Below are 23,654 nucleotides of genomic sequence, written 5' to 3' on the forward strand. Positions count from 1 at the left end.
TGCAACGTTTCCCTGTTTCAATCAATTGATCAAAGATTGTTTCTATAGGCCTTAAACACAAGCGTCTCAAAGGGCTGCACAAGCTACAACGACATCCTCGGCTCAGATCCCACATCAGGGCAAGAAAAAACTCAATGGGCATAATGAGAAACTGGAGGGGACGGCAAATTTGGGGACCCCCGGTGCAAGTTGCCGGCTAGCTTTTCCAAGCAACATGTGTTTGGGCCATCTCATGCTTACTAAAGAGGACTGAAGCTTTCTTACACTTCCACTTTCAACTATTCAGATGTATTTTGTGTTTTTTGTGTAACTCAAAGCGCGCAAGCATCACAGCCCCCCCCCTCTTCTTCAAACCTTGTGACGCCCCTGCTGATTAGAGAGCTAGCTTCCACAGCTAGTGGGTCCATGATGATGACTTCTGTTTTGTTTTGATCAGGGCTTTTATAATAATTTTGTACAAAACCCAAAACCAGTGAAGTTGGCACGTTGTGTAATTCGTAAATAAAAACAGAATACAATGATTTGCAAATCCTTTTCAACATATATTCAATTGCATAGACTGCAAAGACAAGATATTCGAACTGAGAAACTTAATTTTTTTTTTTACAAATAATCATTAACTAAGAATTTAATGGCAGCCACATATTGCAAAAAAGTTGGTACAGCGGCATTTTTACCAATGTGTTACCTGGCCTTTCCTTTTAACAACATTCAGTAAACGTTTGGGAACTGAGGAGACCAATTTTTGGTTCTTTTCCTCTTTGGTCCGGAGGACAAAACGTCCAGAGTTTCCAAAAACAACTTGAAATGTGGACTCGTCAGACCACAGAACACTTTTCCACTTTGCATCAGTCTATCTTAGATGAGCTCGGGCCCAGCAAAGCCGGCGCCGTTTCAGGGTGTTGTTGATAAATGGCTTTGGCTTTGCATAGTAGAGTTTTAACTTGCACTTACAGATGTAGCGAAGAACTGTAGTTACTGACAGTGGTTTTCTGAAGTGTTCCTGAGCCCATGTGGTGATATCTTTTACACACTGATGTCGCTTTTTGTTGCAGCACCGCCTGAGGGACTGAAGGTCTGTAATATCATCGCTTATGTGCAGTGATTTTTCCAGACTCTCTGAACCTTTTGATGATATTACGGACCGTAGATGGTGAAATCCCTAAATTCCTTGCAATACCTTGTTGAGAAATGTTGTTCTTAAACTGTTAGACAATTTGCTCACGCATTTGTTCACAAAGTGGTGACCCTCGCCACATCCTTGTTTGTGAATGACCGAGCATTTCATGGAAGCTGTTTTTATACCCAATCATGGCACCCACCTGTTCCCAATTAGCCTGTTCACCTGTGGGATGTTCCAAATAAGTGTTTGATGAGCATTCCTCAACGTTCTCAGTCCTTTTTTGTCACTTGTGTCAGCTTTTTTGAAACATGTTGCAGGCATCAAATTCCAAATGAGCTAATATTTGCAAAAAATAACAACGATTTCCAGTTCAAACGTTAAGTATCTTGTCTTTGCAGTCTATTCAATTGAATATAGGTTAAAAAAGGATTTGCAAATCATTGTATTTAGTTTTTATTTACGATTAACACAATGTGCCAACTTTACTGGTTTTGGGATTTGTAAATAAACATTTACAAAATCTTTGTTGCCGGTATGTATCTGTGGCTTATAGTCCGGTGCTGGTAATATATTTAAACATTTATTTCTTCTATAATTTGGCAGGTGCAGCTTAAATACAGATGTGCTCTATAGCCCGAAAATACGGTATATGTATTTCACTTTGTTTTCTGCATGTAAAACTCTAAATATTCCCTATAACATGTGTTTTGTGTTCATATTTTTGGCTGTGTGGATTTGATCAATTGGATTTGCATTACATACTTCTAATGGGCAAACTTGCTTTGGTCTTCGTACAATTCGGTCTTTGTCTAACCTTTTAGAACGGATTGCTATCAAAAACCGAGGTATCACTGTGTTGTACATGTGTCTCTGTTCTTACATAAGTTGGTGCTGGTGACAAAGGTGGTTGGATCATGCAGTCACTTCTTAGTACAGTGTTTTGTAAATAAATATCATGATGCAACATGCTCTGGTACTGAACTTTAAAGAGCTAAGCCTAAACCATGATATGTCCAGGCACAAAACACTGACGGTAAATGAGTACAGTACATTGCTGTTAAGTTAAATTAAGACCATTAAGGGATCTATATTTAGTCTTTGGGAGTTACCATGGCAACTTCCAGCACATCACGGTGAATGGAAGATCAAATCCAACAACAGTTCAAATATGACAAGGTTTTACATTTACATTGTGCCCTTTGTTAAATGACCTTCTAATTGTGTGATACAATCACACGAGGACACTTTTGAATAAAGAGTTGAAACGATGAGCGGTAAAATATATAAATAATGTCTTGTTATGGCAAAGAAATATCACTTTGTCTTCCTCACCCGACGAGCTCCGGTGTTGCCAGTCAGATCGGAAACACGTGACTTTCTCTGATTGGCCAGCTCCTTCAAAGAGTTCACACCATCCGAGAACATCCCAATGAGCAGCTGGACAGGCACCACGATATCCAGCTCTGATAGCACCTACAGGACCAAACAATACACATTGTATCATTTAAAGAGGCCAGCACTAAGTCCTCTACCGTAATTTCCGGACTATAAGCCGCTACTTTTTCCCCTCGTTCTGGTCCCTGCGGCTTATACAACGGTGCGGCTTTTTTACGGCCTGTTCTTCTCCGACACCGACGAAGAGGATTTCGGTGGTTTTAGTACGCAGGAGGAAGACGATGACACAATGATTAAAGACTGACTTTTCATATACCGGTAGGCTGGTTATTTTGATAACGTACAGGCGAACACTTTGTATTAATTTGCACCGTTGTTTTATTTGTACTCTGCACGAATGCTGTTCGCCATGTCAAAGATGTGAAAGTTTGATTGAATGATTGAAAGATTTATTGTTAATAAATGGGACGCTTTGCGTTCCCAAACAGTCATCTCTGTCCCGACAATCCCCTCCGTGGTAGCAGGAACCCCTATATACTACGGTAATTACACATCAAAACCCTACGGCTTATAGTCGGGTGCGGCTTATATATGGAGCAATCTGTATTTTCCCCTAAATTTAGCTGGTGCGGCTTATAGTCAGGTGCGGCTTATAGTCCGGAAATTACGGTATTTACCTCACACATGCCACCACATAAACTATTATACATTTGGCACATGCATGTGTATGTGTATAGAAGGGGTGTCCAAACTTATTTTGCAGCGAGGGCCACATATTGAACAATTATAGGGTGCTAAGGGACCACAAGATATCTTTTGTGCATTACTGGAAATATGTTAAACCTATCCAGTGTAGATCAATATATGCTACGATATTAGGTCAGCATATGTTTTGGTCATTCAATTTAAATGGAATGAATGGAAATCGAAAAACTAAAATTTCATTTTAAAATACAAAAACTAAATCAATTTTTGGTGTCGAAAAGCAGAAACTGCATCTAAAAAATAGTTAGATTTCCATTTTATATTTCATTTGACAGAAATGGTCATTCGAGTAAACAGAAACGGAAAAACAGAGCAGAAGTTTTTTCATATTTCTGACACCGTAAGTTTTTATTTTCAAAATAAAAGCGACGATTATTACTACGCTAACCGTATGCCTGAGCCTCTGGCTAAAATGTCTATGGAGCCCTTCACATCAATTACTTTAGACCAGGGGTGTCGAACTCATTTTAGATCGGGGGCCACATGGAGAAAAATCAACTCCCAAGTGGGCCGGACTGGTAAAATCACGGCACGATAACTTAAAAATAAAGACAACTTCAGATTGTTTTCTTTGTTTAAAAATAGAACAAGAACATTCTGAAATTGTCCAAATCCTGTTTTTTTTTACAATTACCTGTTGCCGTTAATAATATAGATACTTTATTTGTTGTTATTTATATTTTCTGAATAAATTATGTAATAATGTTCATCAGTCAACTCACTGGTGTTAATGTCCAATCTATCAAGATAAAAAAATGCTATCAAAATCAAATTACAGTATGTTATTTATGTAGTTTGATAATTTTCCTTGACTGATGCTGTCATAGGTGCCGATCTACATTTCTGCCAGTGGGTGCTCGGTGTGTGTGTATTAAAATACCGTACGTTTGACACTCCTGACCTAGTGGTAGGCCAAAGAAACAATATTTTATCACAACATCCGGTTTCGGTTTCTAATTAAGAAGACCAAATTTTCGGTGCATCACTTGTCAATAGTGCCCGAATAATAGGCACTATTACACATGTTCAGTGGCCTTGTGGTTAGAGTGTCCGCCCTGAGATGGGTAGGTCGTGGGTTCAAACCCCGGCCGAGTCGTACCAAAGACTATAAAAATGGGACCCATTACCTCCCTGCTTGGCACTCAGCATCAAAGGTTGGAATTGGGGGTTAAATCACCAAAAATTATTCCTGAGCGCGGCCACCGCTGCTGCTCACTGCTCCCCTCACCTCCCAGGAAGTGAACAAGGGGATGGGTCAAAAGCAGAGGACGAATTTCACCACACCTAGTGTGTGTGTGACAATCATTGGTACTTTAACTTTAATACAAAGAATTGCTATTGTGACATCCAGTGGACACATTTAGAACAGCAGTTTCTTTCATTAAAAAATTTCAGGTACATTTTCATACTTGGCAAACTCATCCCGCGGGCCGGATAAAATTGTCCGCGGGCCTGATCCGGCCCTCGGGCCGTACGTTTGACACCCCTGCTTTAGACATTGCACAACAAGAACTGACATCTAGAGAAATCGCCACGCACATATCACGTGAAAGTTGAGGCAAAAACTTATTTTCCAATGCACGATACAACACTTTAGTACAGTATTTTTTTTTTACAGGCTAATCTGCGATCCTGTCTTTAAATTGCTACTTATGGCTCTGGTGGCAGAATATGAAAAAACTTGTTTGTCACATTTTTCTGTTTTTCCATTTCTGTTCATTAGGGGTTAAAATTCGTGTTATATGCATTATAAAATGAAAAATCAGAGGGAGGGAGTTATTGCTCTTTGACACCAAAAACGAAGAAAGCTTTGTTTTTTAATTTCTTTTTTTGTATTTTAAAGTGAAATTTAAGTAAACCATACATTTGTTGTTCTTCAATTTCCATTCATGAAAATAAAATGAAATTACCAAAAATTACAGGGAACAAAACATTGACATCTTAGCATGGTGCTATAGTTGATAAGGCAAATTAGTGTACAGTTGGGAAGGGATTTACAGTATATGGACCCATTTCTGGGTGGATCTCGCGTGAGCGAAAGGTAGGGGGTTAATAATTTTGCAATGCAGTCTGTTGAAAATGATGGAAAGCACCACTCTAAATAGCACCTGACACTGTGGTCAGAATTAGAATTGCCACAAAACACATTTCAGGATATTCAACACTCTACTGCTGTCTAGTGGCGACAGTGCACACCCTAATTTGTCAAGTTTCGTGTTTGAGGTAAATTGAAAAAAATGGGTATTTTTGAATCCCCTTCCTACTATTCCGTATATCTAATATCATATCTAATCATTACAGTGAGCATGAATTAATTTTAGTTTTGCAGTGGGACAAGAGCCAATAAAAAAATAAGCTGTTGGCCTTGATAAATTACAGCCTGTTTTACATTGTTCTAGTCTGCTACTATATATCCATCCATCCATGTTCTACCGCTTGTCCCTTTCGGGGTCGCGGGGGGTGCTGGAGCCTATCTCAGCTGCACATAGGTGGAAGGCGGGGTACACCCTGGACAAGTCGCCACCTCACACAGATAGACAGACAAAATTCCCACTCACATTCACACACCCTAGGACCATTTAGTGTTGCCAATGATGTTTTAAAATCAAACCACATTAGCATCAATACAAAACCTGTACAAATTCAAAAATATATTACTTCATAGCTTTTTTTCATTATTTTGATTTTAAATAAATACGTAATAAGAGTGCCGTACGATGGAGCAGCACTTTTCTCTATGATCTGAATCTGACCTATTTACGAAAGCTAAATGATTGCAATCTCTCCATTGCAGTTGTGTCAGAAAACTTGAAAATGATCCATGGCAGCAAGCTCTGAGTGCACATGTGATGAAATCCAAAAATCTCTCCTCTCTGTGTCAGTCTCATTCAGTGACCCAGATCCATATTCAGCAGGCTCCTGCCCAGACTTGACACTCTGCGACAACCTGTTCAATTCACACGCACTGTGGACAGAACCACAGGATGGTCAAGGGGAAGTGTGTTTGCGTGTGTGTGCGTGTGCGTGTGCGTGTGCGTGTGCGTGTGTGTGTGTGTGTGTGTGCGTGTGTGTGTCTGTGTGCATGCATGTGTGTGTGTCTGTGCTTACATGCAACCAGAGCAGAGCCTGCTCTTGCACAGATGCTGGGTAGCCAGAGAATCTGCAACTGATGAAGCCAAACATTTCTTCCATGGAGAAGGGAAGGGGGCACAGCTCAATGTCAAACATCTTGCTGCATTAACAGAGGAGAATGATGTTAATTATGCTATACTACTGCACATCCATGAAATGGTTGATCGCATAACAGCACAGCACTCGAATGGGAATAAAGTCAAGTTTGCAGAAGGAAGGCAGTTGGGCATATGTCAACAGAATGGACTAATATAATTCTAAAAATGGTAAACATGTTTAAAAATAAGGGGTTAAATGGGAATGTTGAGGAGCATTGCCTTGCAGAACCACATTGTTATCTATGACAAAATGCGGAAAAAGTGGGAAATGCATATTTTTGAAAATAGTTCTTATCATTCCCCACTGTCTGTGAGGCAGTGAACATGTCCTGGTAGGTGACTGGACGGGCGCAAGTAAGGCAAATAAAGGGGAGTGAAGTGTTTGTGTGCAGTGCATGGAGAGACGTTTGTTCAAGAGAAATACATTGGCTTCTTGAGTGTTAGACTCAATAGTTAAATTTTGCATGGACATATTAGTTGGCCTCTAAAATACAAAAATTCAAATATAACTTTGTGTTTTGTTTCGGAGCTCCAGGCTTTTTTTTAGTTGAAGAAGAGAAAAAATCTATCTTTTGATGGTAAAGGTTGCCGACCCCTGGATTGTACCTTAAAAACATAGGGTCTGATCTACCAAAAATGTTTGCAGGTACTAAAACCCGCGCAAACTTGATATTGCACGCAAAACTGATCTGCCAAGCTGGTGCGCAAAGGATTGCATCTCTTAAAGGACCAGGGTAATGGAAGAACAAGTTGACTTCACATGCTGAATTGTGTTTCATTGTATACATTAAACCATATGCAATTGTATTTACAATCCCAAAATATATCAAAATACCATTGAAACATCACAAAATGCCACAAATTCAGTCGGCTATTTTGAATATTCCGCTCCGAATGTTGTCTGCAACTTCCGTAGTTTCGGAGTCGGATGATGTCACTTGAAGAACGCTTTTGCACTCTGACCATATCATCAGATCAGTCACACTGATAATACGCAAAAATTGGAACGAGATGTGCTGTCTATCATTCACAATCCTTATGTAAGACAAAAACACATACCGTATATTGGGCTTTTTTTATGCATTCGAAATCGTAAATAAATTGCTGAGAATTGAGCCAACGGATCGAGGGTCCTGTATTGCGCAAATAAATCCAGAGAGCGCCAACAATACTTCATTTACATGTCATCCCATGAAAATTAACCAAATATGAGTGATATTGTTATTATTAGCGCTACCACAGACGGCCTAGTTTAGCTATTTCATAGCAGTGAGCTAATGCTGCTATTGTTGAACACATTGAGCCGGCGGCTGCTTCTGTTTTGTCTCAAACTTGCTAAAAGTAAATTCTAGATTATAATTCATGCATCTCTCACCTGGTAGTAGACAAATATGGCCATGGTCTGACAGGCTGGTCGACCCGCGAGATGGCGAAAAAGATACAAAAAGACGCTCATTGCAGCTACTTTTTTTTAACCCTTCTTGAGGATTGCGATTGAATCTTCATCCAAACGGAATTATGTGAGCGTCGTATCGGTCGGCATCTCAGCAGGAGTGGAAATTGTACAGTAATTGTTTGTTTTATTATTAAGTATTTTGGTTAGTTTGTATGTTTAACTCCTAGCAATGCTGTGGATGCTATAGTTTTACAATAAAGCAATATAGTTCGGCTGCTGAAACTTATTGCTCATCTTCCTTGTGTTCAGGCTTAAAAATATAAGGCTCTCACAAAGTCTGCTTGATGAGCATTTTTGATGGGGAAGAGATCTGTGGTTCCCAACGCTATGTCACGGCTCATGTGACTGGTTTGCTCATTAACTCTAAAAAATTGCTCGAGAATCTGTGTGAAATTGATAGTATTTTGATCATATCTGTTTACTAGCAAACGTTGCAAGTCTTTTGGTGTCATAAATCATATATGTATGATAATAGCTTCAATATAGAGGCAACTTGTTTTTCCATTCTACTGGTACTTTAAAAGAGCAAAATAAGGACCGCAATCCATTTAGCAATACTGAATGTATATGCAATACTGGGAGGAGAAAATGCAAATATCAATATTCAGCACACACATTGTGATTTATCAGGACTAAAACTGTACTGTGGGAGCTATATTGCATCTTTAATTAGCACATCTTAATTGTGTGTGCAAACTAGCAGTTGTGCAGAAATAGCTGTCAACATATTTGGACTGTCAAAAATAAAAATATTAGACATATCGATAATTCAGCAATATCATGTTCAAATTTAGATAGCTGCTGAATGATTTAGGGGCTGATTAAAATCAATTCAATTGGTGTGTTTTGGTGTCAATACAGGCGTTTTTTTTAAATAAAAAAAAACTTCCTGCAATATGTGATTTCTTGCGTCTGAAACATTCCAGCGCACGCTCGCAAGTGTAAGTGCCAGTGCTTTCATTGCAGTAAGTGAGTTCCATAGTGACTGCCCTGCAGGTCTGCCTCTAGAATGCCCAGAAAATGTGGAATATGTCTGCTGCATGTTTCACAACATAGTAAAACAACACAGTTGGGCGCTTGATACCATGAATGAGCAGTAAATGAGTGTCTCTTTGGGCACAGCCAGTTGTACACGCAAAATCCTCATTTAAATAAGGCAATCTGCACCACTTTTGCACTTGTTATCAATATTACATGCAGTCTTAGTAGATCACGTGCAACACGCCCACCAAAAGTACACAGAGCAATTTTGTAATTTGCACAGGCTGTTTAGCGCTTGGTATTTGGATCTTAGTAGATCAGGCCCATACAGTATACAATATACTATCTGAAACTTACACTTTTTAACTTTGCCGGCTGTTTCACATTCTGACATAACTTGTTTCTTGTAAAGCTAATTTATGCACTAGCCCACTTTAGCTGAAGGCGTTTGACAAAACTGGGACGATACTGTCTTTGATCAAAATGATCTACTATAAAACAAAGCTGTAATTTCTTACTCAAATATGTACTTAAGTACTTGAATGATGGTCGGTTGTGTACCTGAGGACTTCCCGGAACTCTTTAAGTTGGTGGTCGGGCACCTCCGTGCGGATGGCCTCCAACCACTCCGGCATGAAGCACTCCCATAGTGGTTGGCTGATGACGTTGTAAGGGATCAAACACAGGATGCGGTTCAGACCCTCCTTCAGCTGTGTCACTGTGCTACAGGACTTGTCCCAATAACCTCCAACCTGAACAAATATGTGATTGTAGCTAAATTAAATCATCAATAATAGGTAACTTTGATGAAATCAGTGAACGTGAGGTGCCCTCGCCCACTGGCCGCAAAAATAGACGCTGTCCTGCTAAATCTGTGCGGTCCCTGAGAGCAAGAAAGGTCGACACAGTGCAGTTGGAAAAATCCTGTCTATTGCGAACTGAATTGTGTCTTTACTCTGCTGTCGTTGTCTTGTGATGCAGCTGTCAATATAGTGATGTCATGATGCGGCGGCCAATGCAAACCCCAGTGACCCCTGTCCATTTCATCCAAAAAGGTGTTTGGATGAAATTCATTTGTCATAGTAATGGGATAAGCATTCCCCTGTTTACAAATTTTCAGGACCAGGCTGACACCATACTGATCCTATGATCAGTCTGTTTTTGCCAAGAAATGTTGTTTGGAGTTATTTGTCTTTGCTGCAAAATGTGTACAAAATAATAAATGTGCCTCTTTGAAATTGAGACTATAAATTTGGTTGTTAGAAACAATTCAATCACAACCTACCTTAGCAGGATGGTTGTTTTCACAAAAAGCTTCACAAAAACATTGATTTACTCAAAACGAGGAAAATGGAGATATCTGTTTTAATGTCTGAACTCTTAATGTATGGACTGTCAAAAATAAAAATATTAGATGTATTGTCTATTCAGCCACATCATTTTATAGCTGCTATTACTCAAGGGGCTGATTAAAACTAATTATATTGATGCACATTTGTTTTTTCATATATAAATGAAAAATAACTTCTTGCAATATGCATTTTCTTGCACCTGGAACAGGTTTGCTGTTAGTGCCAGCGTCTTCCTTGAGCGCATCTTCAACAAGTTAAAAAAGTGGGTTCCATTGTAATTGCACTGCAGAACTGCAGTTATCAATTAATCAATAGATCACAGGCAACACGGTCACTAATAGTGGACACAATTTTATAGTTTGCACATGCTGGTTAGCGCGTGGTATTTGGATTTTAGACAATCAGGCCTAAGGCGGGGGTCGCCCTAGTGGCTCCCTGGAGCATTTTTAAAAATGTATAAAAATGGAAAAAGGTGGGGGAAAAATATATATTTTTTTGTTTTAATATGGTGTCCGAATGACATGGCACAAACCGTCCTAATTTTTAGAAAGCCCACTGTTCAATATGTTTGTGTTTATGAGTATATGCCAATACTCTAAAGAGAGTATTAGCACACGCTGTTTTGACCTACTAATTTCGGGGCTGATTAAATAGCTGCTGCTTTGTGTGGACTTTGACGCAACAGTTTTTTTACATGTATAACTTTCTCGGACGCTGCCACAGAAAGACATGTTTCATGCCACTCCTTCTTTCACTCATTTTGTCCACCAAACGTTTTATGCTGTGCGTGAATGCACAAACGTGAGATATGTTGATGTCATTGACTTGTGTGGCGTGCTAATCAGGCATATTTGATCAGTGCATGACTGTAAGCTAATCGATGCTAACATGCTATTTAGGCTAGCTGTATGTACATATTGCATCGTTATGCATCGTTAGTAGGTATATTTCAGCTCATTTAATTTATTTTACTTATGTAATCTCTTTATTAGCATGTCTCATGACACATTATCTGTATTTAATAGTGGCTGCATTTTTGATAGTTGTTTGTGTGCCATGTTGTTTCAGACCACAGCAAGCATTGCCCAGCTTGCAAAGATTATAATAAATCAATTAGAAGAAGACAGCCTGCCATTTCCTTTAACGTGGACACACACTTGGCCATTCTAAGCCAGTAATTCCCAGGAGTCATCTCTTACTCCTAGAAACCTCAGTTTTAATAATGTTTTCCAATGTTGTAAAAATGTGTAGAATAAATATAAAAGTTCAACATTTCTGTCAACGAAGATTTGCGTCAGGCTGCGACACGTAGTCATTTTGATAGTAGGCTAATATAGTTAATGTAGACATTTATATTATATTTTGCCTTCATTATAAGACTTATTTAAGGCTTTTGATTTTTTTGCGGCTCCAGACACATATTTTTTTGTATTTTTGGTCCAATATAGCTTTTTTTGGTGTGAATGTGAATGTTGTCTGTCTATCTGTGTTGGCCCTGCGATGAGGTGGCAACTTGTCCAGGGTGTACTCCGCCTTCCGCCCGAATGCAGCTGAGATAGGCTCCAGCATCCCCTGCGACTCCAAAAAGGGACAAGTGGTAGAAAATGGATGGATGGATGGATGGATGGCTTTTTTAACATTTTGGGTTAACAACCCCTGTCCTAAGATCTAAGTGATTGTTTTATTATGTTCCTTGTTTTTATTTTTTGTTTAGCTCTTAGCCATAGTGCTACCTGATGCTTAGTGTTTCACTAGAGCTGCTTATCACTCAGCTTATAAACCTTGTAGCTCATCCTCCTTATATTCAGGCTTAAAAATTGAAGTTTCTGGATTATCAATTGTTCCAAAGTAGTTATTGTCGGCTCTCATGAAGTCTGCCATGATTAGTAAGTTTTTGAAGCAAAATAGCAAATGTTTCGACACGCTCTGTGAAATCAATGTGTCACCAAAACCTTCCGGCAATGCTTGAAACAAAAAAATATTGTATTGTAGTATGTACCCCGCCTTCCGCCCAAATGCAGCTGAGATAGGCTCCAGCACCCCCGCGACCCCGAATGGGACAAGCGGTAGAAAATGGATGGATGGATGTATTATGAAAAGTGCCTGTTACTACATTACATATATACTTATAGCATGTACTGTATATAAAACGTTGATGGAGGTTTTATATGTTTTTAGAACGCTTTATAGGCGGAATAGCTCGATTCCCCATTACCTGCATTGTTAGCCACCTCTAGCTAATGTTTAATCACGATTTTGAAAAAAAGAGAAAAACGTGTGTTGTTGTCTCACATAATGATTGTGAATGACAGGCAAAATTTAAAAAAAAAGTTCAGTTCCCAGTTCCCTAATATTTTGTGTGTACATGCCCAATTAGGGGAGACCTTACCCTGGCAAACTCGACAGGCTTGGGCAGAAGACACATGACCATCACGTCAAAACGCACTTCGCACACCGTCTTCAACCACTTGGTAACAAACTGGGGCTTCAGCTTCTCCACCAGACTTCCGACCTCGTCATCCATCATGTAGGCGGTGGAGTGAAACCACTGGAAGACCATACTGACCAGCCGGGCCAGACTCTCCGTTGGCGTGTTCTCATTGGGGGTACACAGGCTCACCTGAGTCAAGTTCAGAGAAGCAGAGTAATAAGCCATATAGCCCTGATAAGATGGTCATGTGACGTCCATATCCTTATCTCATGTTATTGACAGACATGGCAGCAGGGCTTCAGTACACACCAGAAACCAGATGCCAAACTGACTGAGGAGGCGCTGGTCGTGCTGGTCATCCTCCTTGTTATCAAACTCTATGTTGTCCAGAGAGTGGTGAGAGGAGGACAATCCCATCTGACGACGTCTGTTCAGCTCAAACTCGCGTTGTTCAGCATGAATTTCCGCCTCCTTGAGCAGACTGGAGAGATAAAACGGGTTAATAAAAGATACACTCCAGGTACACAATACACACACCATTAGGGAGACTAGGTAAATAATCTAATGAGATCCAATTTAGCATGTGTTTGCTATTAAGGTTGGAGTTTGCAGTGGTGTAAAAGTGCTAAAATGATACTTGGAGCTGTTTCAAATATTTTGCCCTAACTACTCTAAATCAGATGACCGAAATATCTCCCAAATTGTGCGGTGATATACAACTACGCACACAATCACAAAGGTACGCTGTTAGCAGGCTAGAAAATAAGATTTTACAAATAAAAATAAAATAATACCAAATGAAAATAATTTAGTTAAAAATACGTAGTTTTGATAAAAAAATACATAATTCTATCTGTATTTTGTTTTTTTATATTTTGTTATATTTTATATTAGTTTTGCTTCGCCCTATATCAATTTAATGTAATGTAAATGGCTAAATTTAAATACAATTAACAATGACACAGTCCGTTTTTGGACTCTTACGCTTACACTCTTATTTTTGTTTCACTTCCTGTTTTGGTCTTGTTTTGCAGTGACTTTCCGAGGGCTGTTTTTCAGACCTGCTCTTGATTAGTGATCAGGGGACTCAGTGATCAGGAGGATTTGTAGTTCGTTGAATAATGCTCATGGTCTGTCATTTGGTTTTTCGCCTGTCTGGTCCATATTTGAAGAGCCTTCTTAACTGCACTTTGCCTACCATCTTTGCATCCTAATGTCACGCCAACAATTGCCATGACAAACAATCACAACGAGATATCAAATACTGAAAAGTAATGTAATGTAATCATCCATCTCTGTAGAGCACATCTTACGGGGCACTGTAGTTCTACACATTTATGTACTCAAAGCATTGTCATGTTGGTAAAGTCATTGTACTGAATTCGCATTAGATGGTGGAGGTGTTTGGGCCAAAAGTGCACCCTAGGACAGCTATAAATAATATTTTCAGACTGAACTACCTAAAAAGAATCAACACCATGACAGATATGTGAATGCACCTTATGACAGCTTCCACAGTGCATACAAGCTCCTCTGCCCCGCACTCCCGCGTGTTGATCGGAGGTGGAGAAGTCTGGTACAGATGGGTCTCCGCAGCAGCCCCCACCTCGCTGCTGTGGTGGTTGACATGGCAACGCTTGCAGTAGCGGACAGGCCGGTTGCCATGGCGCCCACAGCAACCAGCCGAGAAGCAGGTGACCACAGCCCTTCTGACGTGAGAGCTACAGTTCTGAGAAGAAAGAGGGCCAAGGACATGGCCACATTTCTAAGTCAACTAGTTACATTCATGACAAGCTTCTTTCAAAGTCTCAGAGAACCTCAACCTTTTAATATACATTGTGTTGACTGACATGCGCTTTGATTTAAAGAAATGTATTTCCACATCTCCACAGTGTCTCAGGTTTCTAAAAATAAAAAGCGTGTCACGAGGGAATCATCCTAATTTGATCAGCCTCTAATCTTGTGCCATCAGAGGATGAAGCGCTCCCTATCAAATTAACATATTTGCACTCCTCTCATTCAATCATCCATCTTTCAGCACCGCTGCAAGCCCGATCCTACATTTCTACATGTTCACTGTATTTTTTAAAGAGACGCTGTGTGGCCAGCGTGACACGCCATGACTTCACGGCGGAAGGAAAGATGACTCAATTAATAATGAAAGCTCCGGTGTAAAATCCAGGTGGGAGTTGAAAGGGCTTTTTGGGATGAGTGGAACAAAGCCTGCTGCAAAGGCGACAGAGGATGTGGATTTAATCTGCTGGACAAACCAGGATGAGGGCCTGCCTGTTTCCCCTGACAACACAGAGAGGTTGCTCGGTTTGATGGGAATCCTGCAGATCACCTGACAAGCAGTATCGCAGGTGCCCCTTTGTAGAAACACATTATTGCATGGGACTCTCATCCATGACTTATGATCAAACTAATGATCACATAGTTTGTTTTGTGATCAATATCTTGCACAGTCCAGCCCTGCACACAAACCAGCGACCACTGAGTGAGAGTTAAGTCCAGCAGGGATAGCCAGAGGTGGGACCAAGTCATTGCTTTGCAAGTCACAAGTAAGTCTCAAGTCTTTGCCCTCAAGTCTCGAGTCAAGTCCCGAGTCAAGACAGGCAAGTCCCGAGTCAAGTCCAAAGTCAAGACTGGAAAGTCTCAAGTCAAGTCACAAGTCCTGCATTTTGAGTTTCGAGTCCTTTCAAGTCCTTTTAACCACAGACTAATATTTTTACACAGATTGTGTATGCTTTTAAACCGCTGTATTTATTTATTAAAACAAGTGCATTTGAAATAGCAGGAAAAAAAATAGTACTGACATTGCAATTCATAATAGCACTATTAACCAGTCATTTTAATAGTTTAAACAATTTTAAACATTTAACTCATTCCTTTACAGAATAAACACATTTGCAAAAACAAGTGCAACTGTACTTATTTGTACAAAAGTGTTAACATTGTATTTCCATGGCATATTGCATTGTAACTAGTTCCACAGCAGTTTCTATTCTGTTCTTACCTTATCTCATTGATCTCATCTCATACTGTATGTGTGTTCATGTGTGCGTACACATGAAAAACATAACAAATACATGAACGTAACAATGAACAGAGTTGTACTTTTTAGATGTCAGGGCCCTATGCAATATGTACACATATTCTTAATATAGTATACATTTTAACTGACCTTTATTTGACTATGTTTGTCTTTTTGTAGGTGGCTAAAATATGCGGTGCTGCTGACCGCCGTCTAACGTTATGTTACTGTGTGTGATACAATGACTAACGTAACGTTAAGTTTAGGTACCTCATGCAACCCTGCTTAAAAAAATCACTTGACAAAAAGTATGAATAAGGAAGCAAACTGCAGTGGACGCAACATATTGCTGTGTTTGAAATGATGTTATAACCATAGACATCTTATAAGTAGACGCAGTATTGGTTGCTGTGACGCGAGCAAATTGCATCTTGAAGTGGTGATGAGGAGCCGGCGAGCAGCCTAAACTGACAGTTGACAGGTAGAAAACAAAGATGCCGGGCTGGTGTTCAGCGTTTTCCTGCTCAAATGAGCGGACTGTTGAAAATAGGAATCGGGGGATTACTTTTCACAAGTAAGATTTAACATTAATGTACTTTTGGTTGTATTTTATGAAAATAACATTACCACAGAGTTAAGAAGGAGCAAAGATCTTCAATATTTGTATGTGAAAATCACAAAGAAATCTTCTGGGGGAGGATGACGCCCCTACAGGGGTTTGGTTTACAAACTTTCAGCTCCACCTAAAACAAAATTCACCAGCCGCCACTGATTATGATGCATTCTCATTTTAGGCAAAATATAAGACAATACTTTCTTAACAGTATAATTGTAACCAGGAATAAGTCTTCAAGTAACAATATTCAAATACTAACATTGTTGGGTAAGACAGCATTTGGTTTTATTCTGAATCCAGTGAAACAGATTGGTGGTTTTAGCTGATGTAAAGACTTTCAGGTGTTTATATATGTTTAAGTATTTGGCAGACGCTTTTATCCAAAGCGACATACATAAAAAATACATATATAACAATCACTGTAAACATGATCATTTAAGGGAAGAATGTAATACAAAATATCAATACAAAGTGTCAAGACAGAATAAACTCTCTGCTGCTGCAGCAACAGAGATACGGTCTATAAGATATATAGATATCTAATGTATTCATACATTGTTTATGTAGGATATACGCATGTATATATAACGTAATTATATTGTTTCTTCAACTTAAAAATAGCTGACCGTTTTTTTCCCCCTTCTCTGGGTTTATATTCCCAGTTTTGATCTCGGACGTCTGGTCACTTATAGCATATAAGAATATTCTATTACTGTTAAGCAAACTATGAATAATAAAACATGTGTCCGTTATCATAGCTACACGTATGACAAAAAAGCGTGTGAAAATGAGTGGTATTCAGTGAGGTAAAATGAATTAAATGCGCTGACAGTTCATTGCTCCTGCCAAATGAATTGCACTGAGTGGAGCGGATCACCACTCCAAGATGGCGGCCCCGCGTCTCGTCTGCGCCAGTAGGCAGTAGCGCTCGATGCTGTGTACCCTTATAAGATGTCTATGGTTATGACGTTAGCAGTGAGTTTACAGCCTCACTGATTTAACTACACAGCAAATAAAAGTCATGTTACTTAGCCAATAAACGTTAGCTTACATTCAAAACTTACCCTTCTTTGTGCAACTTCAAATGTCGAACGAAGTTGGAAGTTGTTGCGTCTCCGTCTGTAATATTCGAACTGCGTGATTTGCATACGGCAATTCGTTTTTTGTTGACCAAGTCGTAGTTTTTATACCCGAACGAAACCAACTTTGGTATAAATCTTTCTCACTGGCGCGTTGTTTGACAACTCTTGTTCGTTGGTTGTCCTGCAATTTGATTGGCTGAATGCTGTGTGATGAAAACAATGTAGATCTAATTTGATTGGCTGTTGTACTGAGAGCACACACGCTGACACGCAGCACACACGCTGAGAGACAGACACGTAGAAAATTAAAGCTACGGAGCGCTCCCAAATAACTTTTTAAACTTTAGGTTTTGGGGAAAGTAGCAAGTCATGTCAAATCAAAAGGCTCAAGTCCAAGTGAAGTCACAAGTCATTGATGTTAAAGTCTAAGTCGAGTTGCAAGTCTCTTTACATTTTGTCAAGTCGAGTCTAAAGTCATCAAATTCATGACTCGAGTCTGACTCGAGTCCAAGTCATGTGACTCGAGTCCACACCTCTGGGGATAGCCATTGAGCTAAAAGCCACAGGCTGTCATCGCATTGTCCAGTGCAGCTCTAAAGGTGCCAGGGAGTGAGGTTTACACAAACACATCGCCACATTAGGTTGCATTTGTTACATTAACACATCTTTTTCCGCTTTCTTCTGTAATTTGCAGCTCTAGTAATAAGAATTTCCTGTAACGGCCACCATTATTTAAAATAGACATTTTAATGTGATAAGAGTAATGTGTTCCTAGAGCCTGTTTAAGGAATAGAAAAAAAACGATCATCTCCTTTACTTTTTTTAGCCACTCTTATGAAAAAAGAAGCTGAAACGACCGTTTTGTAGGAAAATATCCCTCCGCATGGATATAACACTGCCTCTGACCTGTCCCCTTGCTACTGTAAATGAGCCTGCCCCGTATTGATATGTTTACCACATCATGTAGGACAGCTTTATAACAAACACAAGCTGCACAACATCTCTCAAAATAAGCCTAGAGCTCTGCGCATTAGCTCTGTCAGTGAGCTACAAACATGGGCGTTTTATCACTTAGTTTTTCTTCAGGGAACAGGCAAGCATGACAGCTTGTTAAAATGTAACGTAAATCCATGCGAGCATAGCTATTGTTTGTGTCCTCTTCCACTCCTTATTGTCAAATTACCGCGTTAATTGCGATTAATTCAATACAATCATTTTTAGCGCGCTATATATCTAATCGCTTTAATCTAACTTTCAATCTCTAACGTTACTGTTTCTGTATGCCAGTTGCCTGAGAAGCCCCTTGCTACAGGCGGATAGGGGCGTGCCTCAATTTTGTGCCACGCCCACATTGAGCCACGCCCACTTGCCCCCACATTGGACTGCCGAAGAAGAATGTGTGCAGAGGATTGGAGAAGCAAATCAGTTTGCAAAATGGGGGTAAGCAAGGGTTTCTTTTCTGTTTTGACGAGCTATTTTGCAATATTTGTGACAGACAAGGAAGGAAGCCGTATTACTTTATTTTACAAATAATGAAACTTTATTTTATAAATGGGTTATGCTCTGTATTAGTGATGGTCAGATAGATAGATAGATAGTACTTTATTGATTCCTTCAGGAGAGTCCCCTCAGGAAAATTTAATGAAGCCTCGTAAGGCATTGAACCACTTCGAGAATTTCTGGAAGCTTCAATGCATGCTTCGGCACAAGACACCACCTGCTGGCAAAATGTATGATTACAGAAACAGCTGTATCTTAACCACATAAAGTGTGATGCATAAATCGACAATGAGAATGAATCACAATAAATGTTTGACAAAATGGTTTTGCTTGTTAAATTATATAATAAATTCTAGTTTCTTCAAAATAGCCACCCTTTGCTCTGATTACTGCATTGCACACTCTTGGCATTCTCTCGATGAGCTTCAAGCACACCTGTGAAGTGAAAACCATTTCAGGTGACTACCTCTTAGCTCATCGAGAGAATGCCAAGAGTGTGCGAAAAAGTAATCAGAGCAAAGGGTGGCTATTTTGAAGAAACTAGAATATAAAACATGTTTTCAGTTATTTTTGTTAAGTACATAACTCCACATGTGTTCATTCATAGTTTTAATGTCTTCAGTGACAATCTACAATGTAAATAGTCATGAAAATAAAGAAAACGCATTGAATGAGAAGGTGTGTCCAAACTTTTGGCCTGTACTATATATATACGCGTGTGTGTGTGTGTGTGTGTGTGTGTGTGTGTGTGTGTGTGTGTGTGTGTGTGTGTGTGTGTGTGTGTGTGTGTGTGTGTGTGTGTGTGTGTGTGTGTGTGTGTGTGTGTGTGTGTGTATTTTGGTAGAATCATGTGATATGGCGGCGCTTCATGGCGGCAGCTTCTTGCGAGCGCTCCTGGAAGTGTAGACTGATTTGGCAAAAATACCCCTCAATTCAGTCAATTTCATGGCTGGCTCACAGCGTGTTCACTCCGTGATCACTTACGACCGACTTACGATTCTGGATGTGGAGGGATCGGGCCATTTTGGGCTGAAAGATGCGTGTACGGTGGACCTACTCGCTAGCTTGGGAATTCTTCGCGAGCTACATCCAGCAGTGGCCTTTGAAGCAGCGGCGACCACTACCAGCGGAGACCGTCAACGAAAGAGACGTAAGCGGTGCGCTCGGAAGCAGAAGCGGGGGTGTCGGGCGGGGCTAACAACAAAGCTAAAGGCGTTGTTGTTAGCGGGGCTAACGAAAAAGCTAAATGCTAATCCACAAAGAAGCGCTAATAAGGAGTCTGTTAAGCTAGAACTAGCCAGCGCCAGGCTGGATAATCTCTGCACACATAGCAATTCTCTTAGAATAATATACAACTCACATAATGTTTTTTCTGCGTCAGAGGTGGACATGCATTTTACTGAGGTGGCAAACAATCTAAAAATTCCTGTCATATCAATTCCTAGATATGGTCGAAATTATTTAAAGTGTACTACGCATAATAAACGTAACATTATCAATATTGCTACTACGGATACTTTCAACAAAAACTCCTCAAAACAGCCCACTACCTATAATATGGGCTTTTTAAACATAAGGTCATTGTCTTCCAAAACGTTATTAGTTAATGAAGTCATTAGAGACAACAATCTTGATGTCGTTGGTCTAGCTGAGACCTGGCTCAAACCAGACAAATTTTTTGCGCTGGGTGAGGCGTCTCCTCCTGGCTATACGGGAACGCATATTGCCCGTCCCATTAAAAGGGGTGGAGGTGTTGCACTAATATACAACAAAAACTTTAGCCTTACCTCGGACCTGAATAATAAATATAACTCGTTTGAGGTGCTTACTGTGAGGTTTGTCACACCGCTGCCTCTACACCTGGCTGTCATCTACCGCCCCCCAGGGCCCTATTCGGACTTTATCAATGAATTTTCAGAGTTCGTTGCTGATCTAGTGACGCACGCCGACAATATAATCATAATGGGAGACTTTAACATCCATATGAATACCCCATCGGACCCTCCATGCGTGGCGCTCCAGACTATAATTGATAGCTGTGGTCTTACACAAATAATAAATGAACCCACGCATCGCAACGGTAATACGATAGATCTAGTGCTCGTCAGGGGTGTCACCACCTCCAAAGTTACGATACTCCCGTACACTAAAGTAATGTCCGATCATTACCTTATAAAATTCGAAGTTCTGACTCATTGTCAACAAACTAATAATAATAATAATAACTACTATAGCAGCCGCAACATTAATGCTGCCACAACGACGACCCTTACTGACCTACTGCCTTCGGTAATGGCACCATTCCCAAATTATGTGGGCTCTATTGATAACCTCACTACCAACTTAAAGACGCCCTGCGCGACACCATTGATAGTGTAGCACCGCTAAAGCTAAAAAGGGCCCCTAAAAGGCGTACCCCATGGTTTACAGAAGAAACTAAAGCCCAGAAATGATCATGTAGAAAGCTGGAACGCAAATGGCGTGCGACTAAACTTGAGGTTTTCCATCAAGCATGGAGTGATAGTTTAATAACCTATAAACGCATGCTTACCTCAGCTAAAGCTAAATATTACTCAAATCTCATCCACCTCAACAAAAATGATCCTAAATTTTTGTTTAGTACAGTAGCATCGCTAACCCAACAAGGGACTCCTCCCAGTAGCTCCACCCACTCAGCAGATGACTTTATGAATTTCTTTAATAAGAAAATTGAAGTCATTAGAAAAGAGATTAAAGACAATGCATCTCAGCTACAACTGGGTTCTATTAACACAGATACGACTGTATATACGACGGACACTGCCCTCCAAAATAGTTTCTCCCTCTTTGATGAAATAACATTGGAGGAATTGTTAAAATGTGTAAATGGGACAAAACAAACAACATGTTTACTTGACCCAATTCCTGGGAAACTTATCAAGGAGCTTTTTGTTTTATTAGGTCCATCAGTGTTAAATATTATAAACTTATCACTTTCCTCTGGTACTGTTCCCCTAGCATTCAAAAAAGCGGTTATTCATCCTCTACTCAAAAGACCTAACCTCGATCCTGACCTCATGGTGAACTACCGGCCGGTGTCCCACCTTCCGTTTATCTCGAAAATCCTCGAAAAAATTGTCGTACAGCAGCTAAATGAACACTTAGCGTCTAACAATCTCTGTGAACCTTTTCAATCCAGTTTCAGGGCAAATCACTCTACGGAGACAGCCCTCGCAAAAATTACTAATGATCTATTGCTAACGATGGATTCTGATGCGTCATCTATGTTGCTGCTTCTTGATCTTAGCGCCGCTTTCGATACTGTTGATCATAATATTTTATTAGAGCGTATCAAAACGCGTATTGGGATGTCAGACTTAGCCTTGTCTTGGTTTAACTCTTATCTTACTGACAGGATGCAGTGTGTCTCCCATAACAATGTGACCTCGGACTATGTTAAGGTAACGTGCGGAGTTCCCCAGGGTTCGGTTCTTGGCCCTGCACTCTTTAGTATTTACATGCTGCCGCTAGGTGACATCATACGCAAATACGGTGTTAGCTTTCACTGTTATGCGGATGACACCCAACTCTACATGCCCCTAAAGCTGACCAACACGCCGGATTGTAGTCAGCTGGAGGCGTGTCTTAATGAAATTAAACAATGGATGTCCGCTAACTTTTTGCAACTCAACGCTAAGAAAACGGAAATGCTGATTATCGGTCCTGCTCAACACCGACATCTATTTAATAATACCACCTTAACATTTGACAACCAAACAATTAAACAAAGCGACTCGGTAAAGAATCTAGGTATTATCTTCGACCCAACTCTCTCGTTTGAGTCACACATTAAGAGTGTTACTAAAACGGCCTTCTTTCATCTCCGTAATATCGCTAAAATTTGCTCCATTTTGTCCACAAACGATGCTGAGATCATTATCCATGCGTTCGTTACATCTCGTCTCGATTACTGTAACGTTTTATTTTCGGGCCTCCCTATGTCTAGCATTAAAAGATTACAGATGGTACAAAATGCGGCTGCTAGACTTTTGACAAAAACAAGAAAGTTTGATCATATTACGCCTATACTGGCTCACTTGCACTGGCTTCCTGTGCACCTAAGATGCGACTTTAAGGTTTTACTACTTACGTATAAAATACTACACGGTCAAGCTCCTGCCTATCTTGCCGATTGTATTGTACCATATGTCCCGGCAAGAAATCTGCGTTCAAAAAACTCCGGCTTATTAGTGATTCCCAGAGCCCCAAAAAAGTCTGCGGGCTATAGAGCGTTTTCTATTCGGGCTCCAATATTATGGAATGCCCTCCCGGTAAAAGTTAGAGATGCTACCTCAGTAGAAGCATTTAAGTCTCATCTTAAAACTAATTTGTATACTCTAGCCTTTAAATAGACTCCCTTTTTAGACCAGTTGATCTGCCGTTTCTTTTCTTTTCTTTTCTACTCTGCTCCGGGGTGGACCGCTAGCCTGTTCATCGGATGGGGACATCTCTACGCTGCTGACCCGTCTCCGCTCGGGATGGTTCCTGCTGGCCCCACCATGGACTGGACTTTCGCTGATGTATTGGACTTTCACAATATTATGTCAGACCCACTCGACATCCATTGCTTTCGGTCTCCCCTAGAGGGGGGGGGGGGGGGGGGGGGTTACCCACATATGCGGTCCTCTCCAAGGTTTCTCATAGTCATTC

At 40.2% G+C, this 23,654-nt stretch overlaps 1 protein-coding gene across 1 annotated transcript in view; it reads right to left on the minus strand.

The window, feature by feature from the left end:
- The window catches only part of LOC133646887 (protein unc-79 homolog), a 106,562-nt gene that overhangs the window by 55,730 nt on the left and 27,178 nt on the right, over window positions 1-23,654 (minus strand). The window contains exons 11-16 of the mRNA XM_062042777.1: window positions 14,233-14,462; window positions 13,043-13,214; window positions 12,692-12,922; window positions 9,512-9,702; window positions 6,392-6,515; window positions 2,456-2,596 (exon numbers count right to left, since the gene is read on the minus strand). Of these exons, the coding sequence (XP_061898761.1) occupies window positions 2,456-2,596; window positions 6,392-6,515; window positions 9,512-9,702; window positions 12,692-12,922; window positions 13,043-13,214; window positions 14,233-14,462 (1,089 nt within the window). The remainder of the gene's footprint in view (window positions 1-2,455; window positions 2,597-6,391; window positions 6,516-9,511; window positions 9,703-12,691; window positions 12,923-13,042; window positions 13,215-14,232; window positions 14,463-23,654) is intronic.

The sequence above is a fragment of the Entelurus aequoreus genome, linkage group LG03 (genome assembly GCF_033978785.1).
Source record: "Entelurus aequoreus isolate RoL-2023_Sb linkage group LG03, RoL_Eaeq_v1.1, whole genome shotgun sequence".
NCBI classification, from domain to species: Eukaryota; Metazoa; Chordata; class Actinopteri; order Syngnathiformes; family Syngnathidae; genus Entelurus; species Entelurus aequoreus.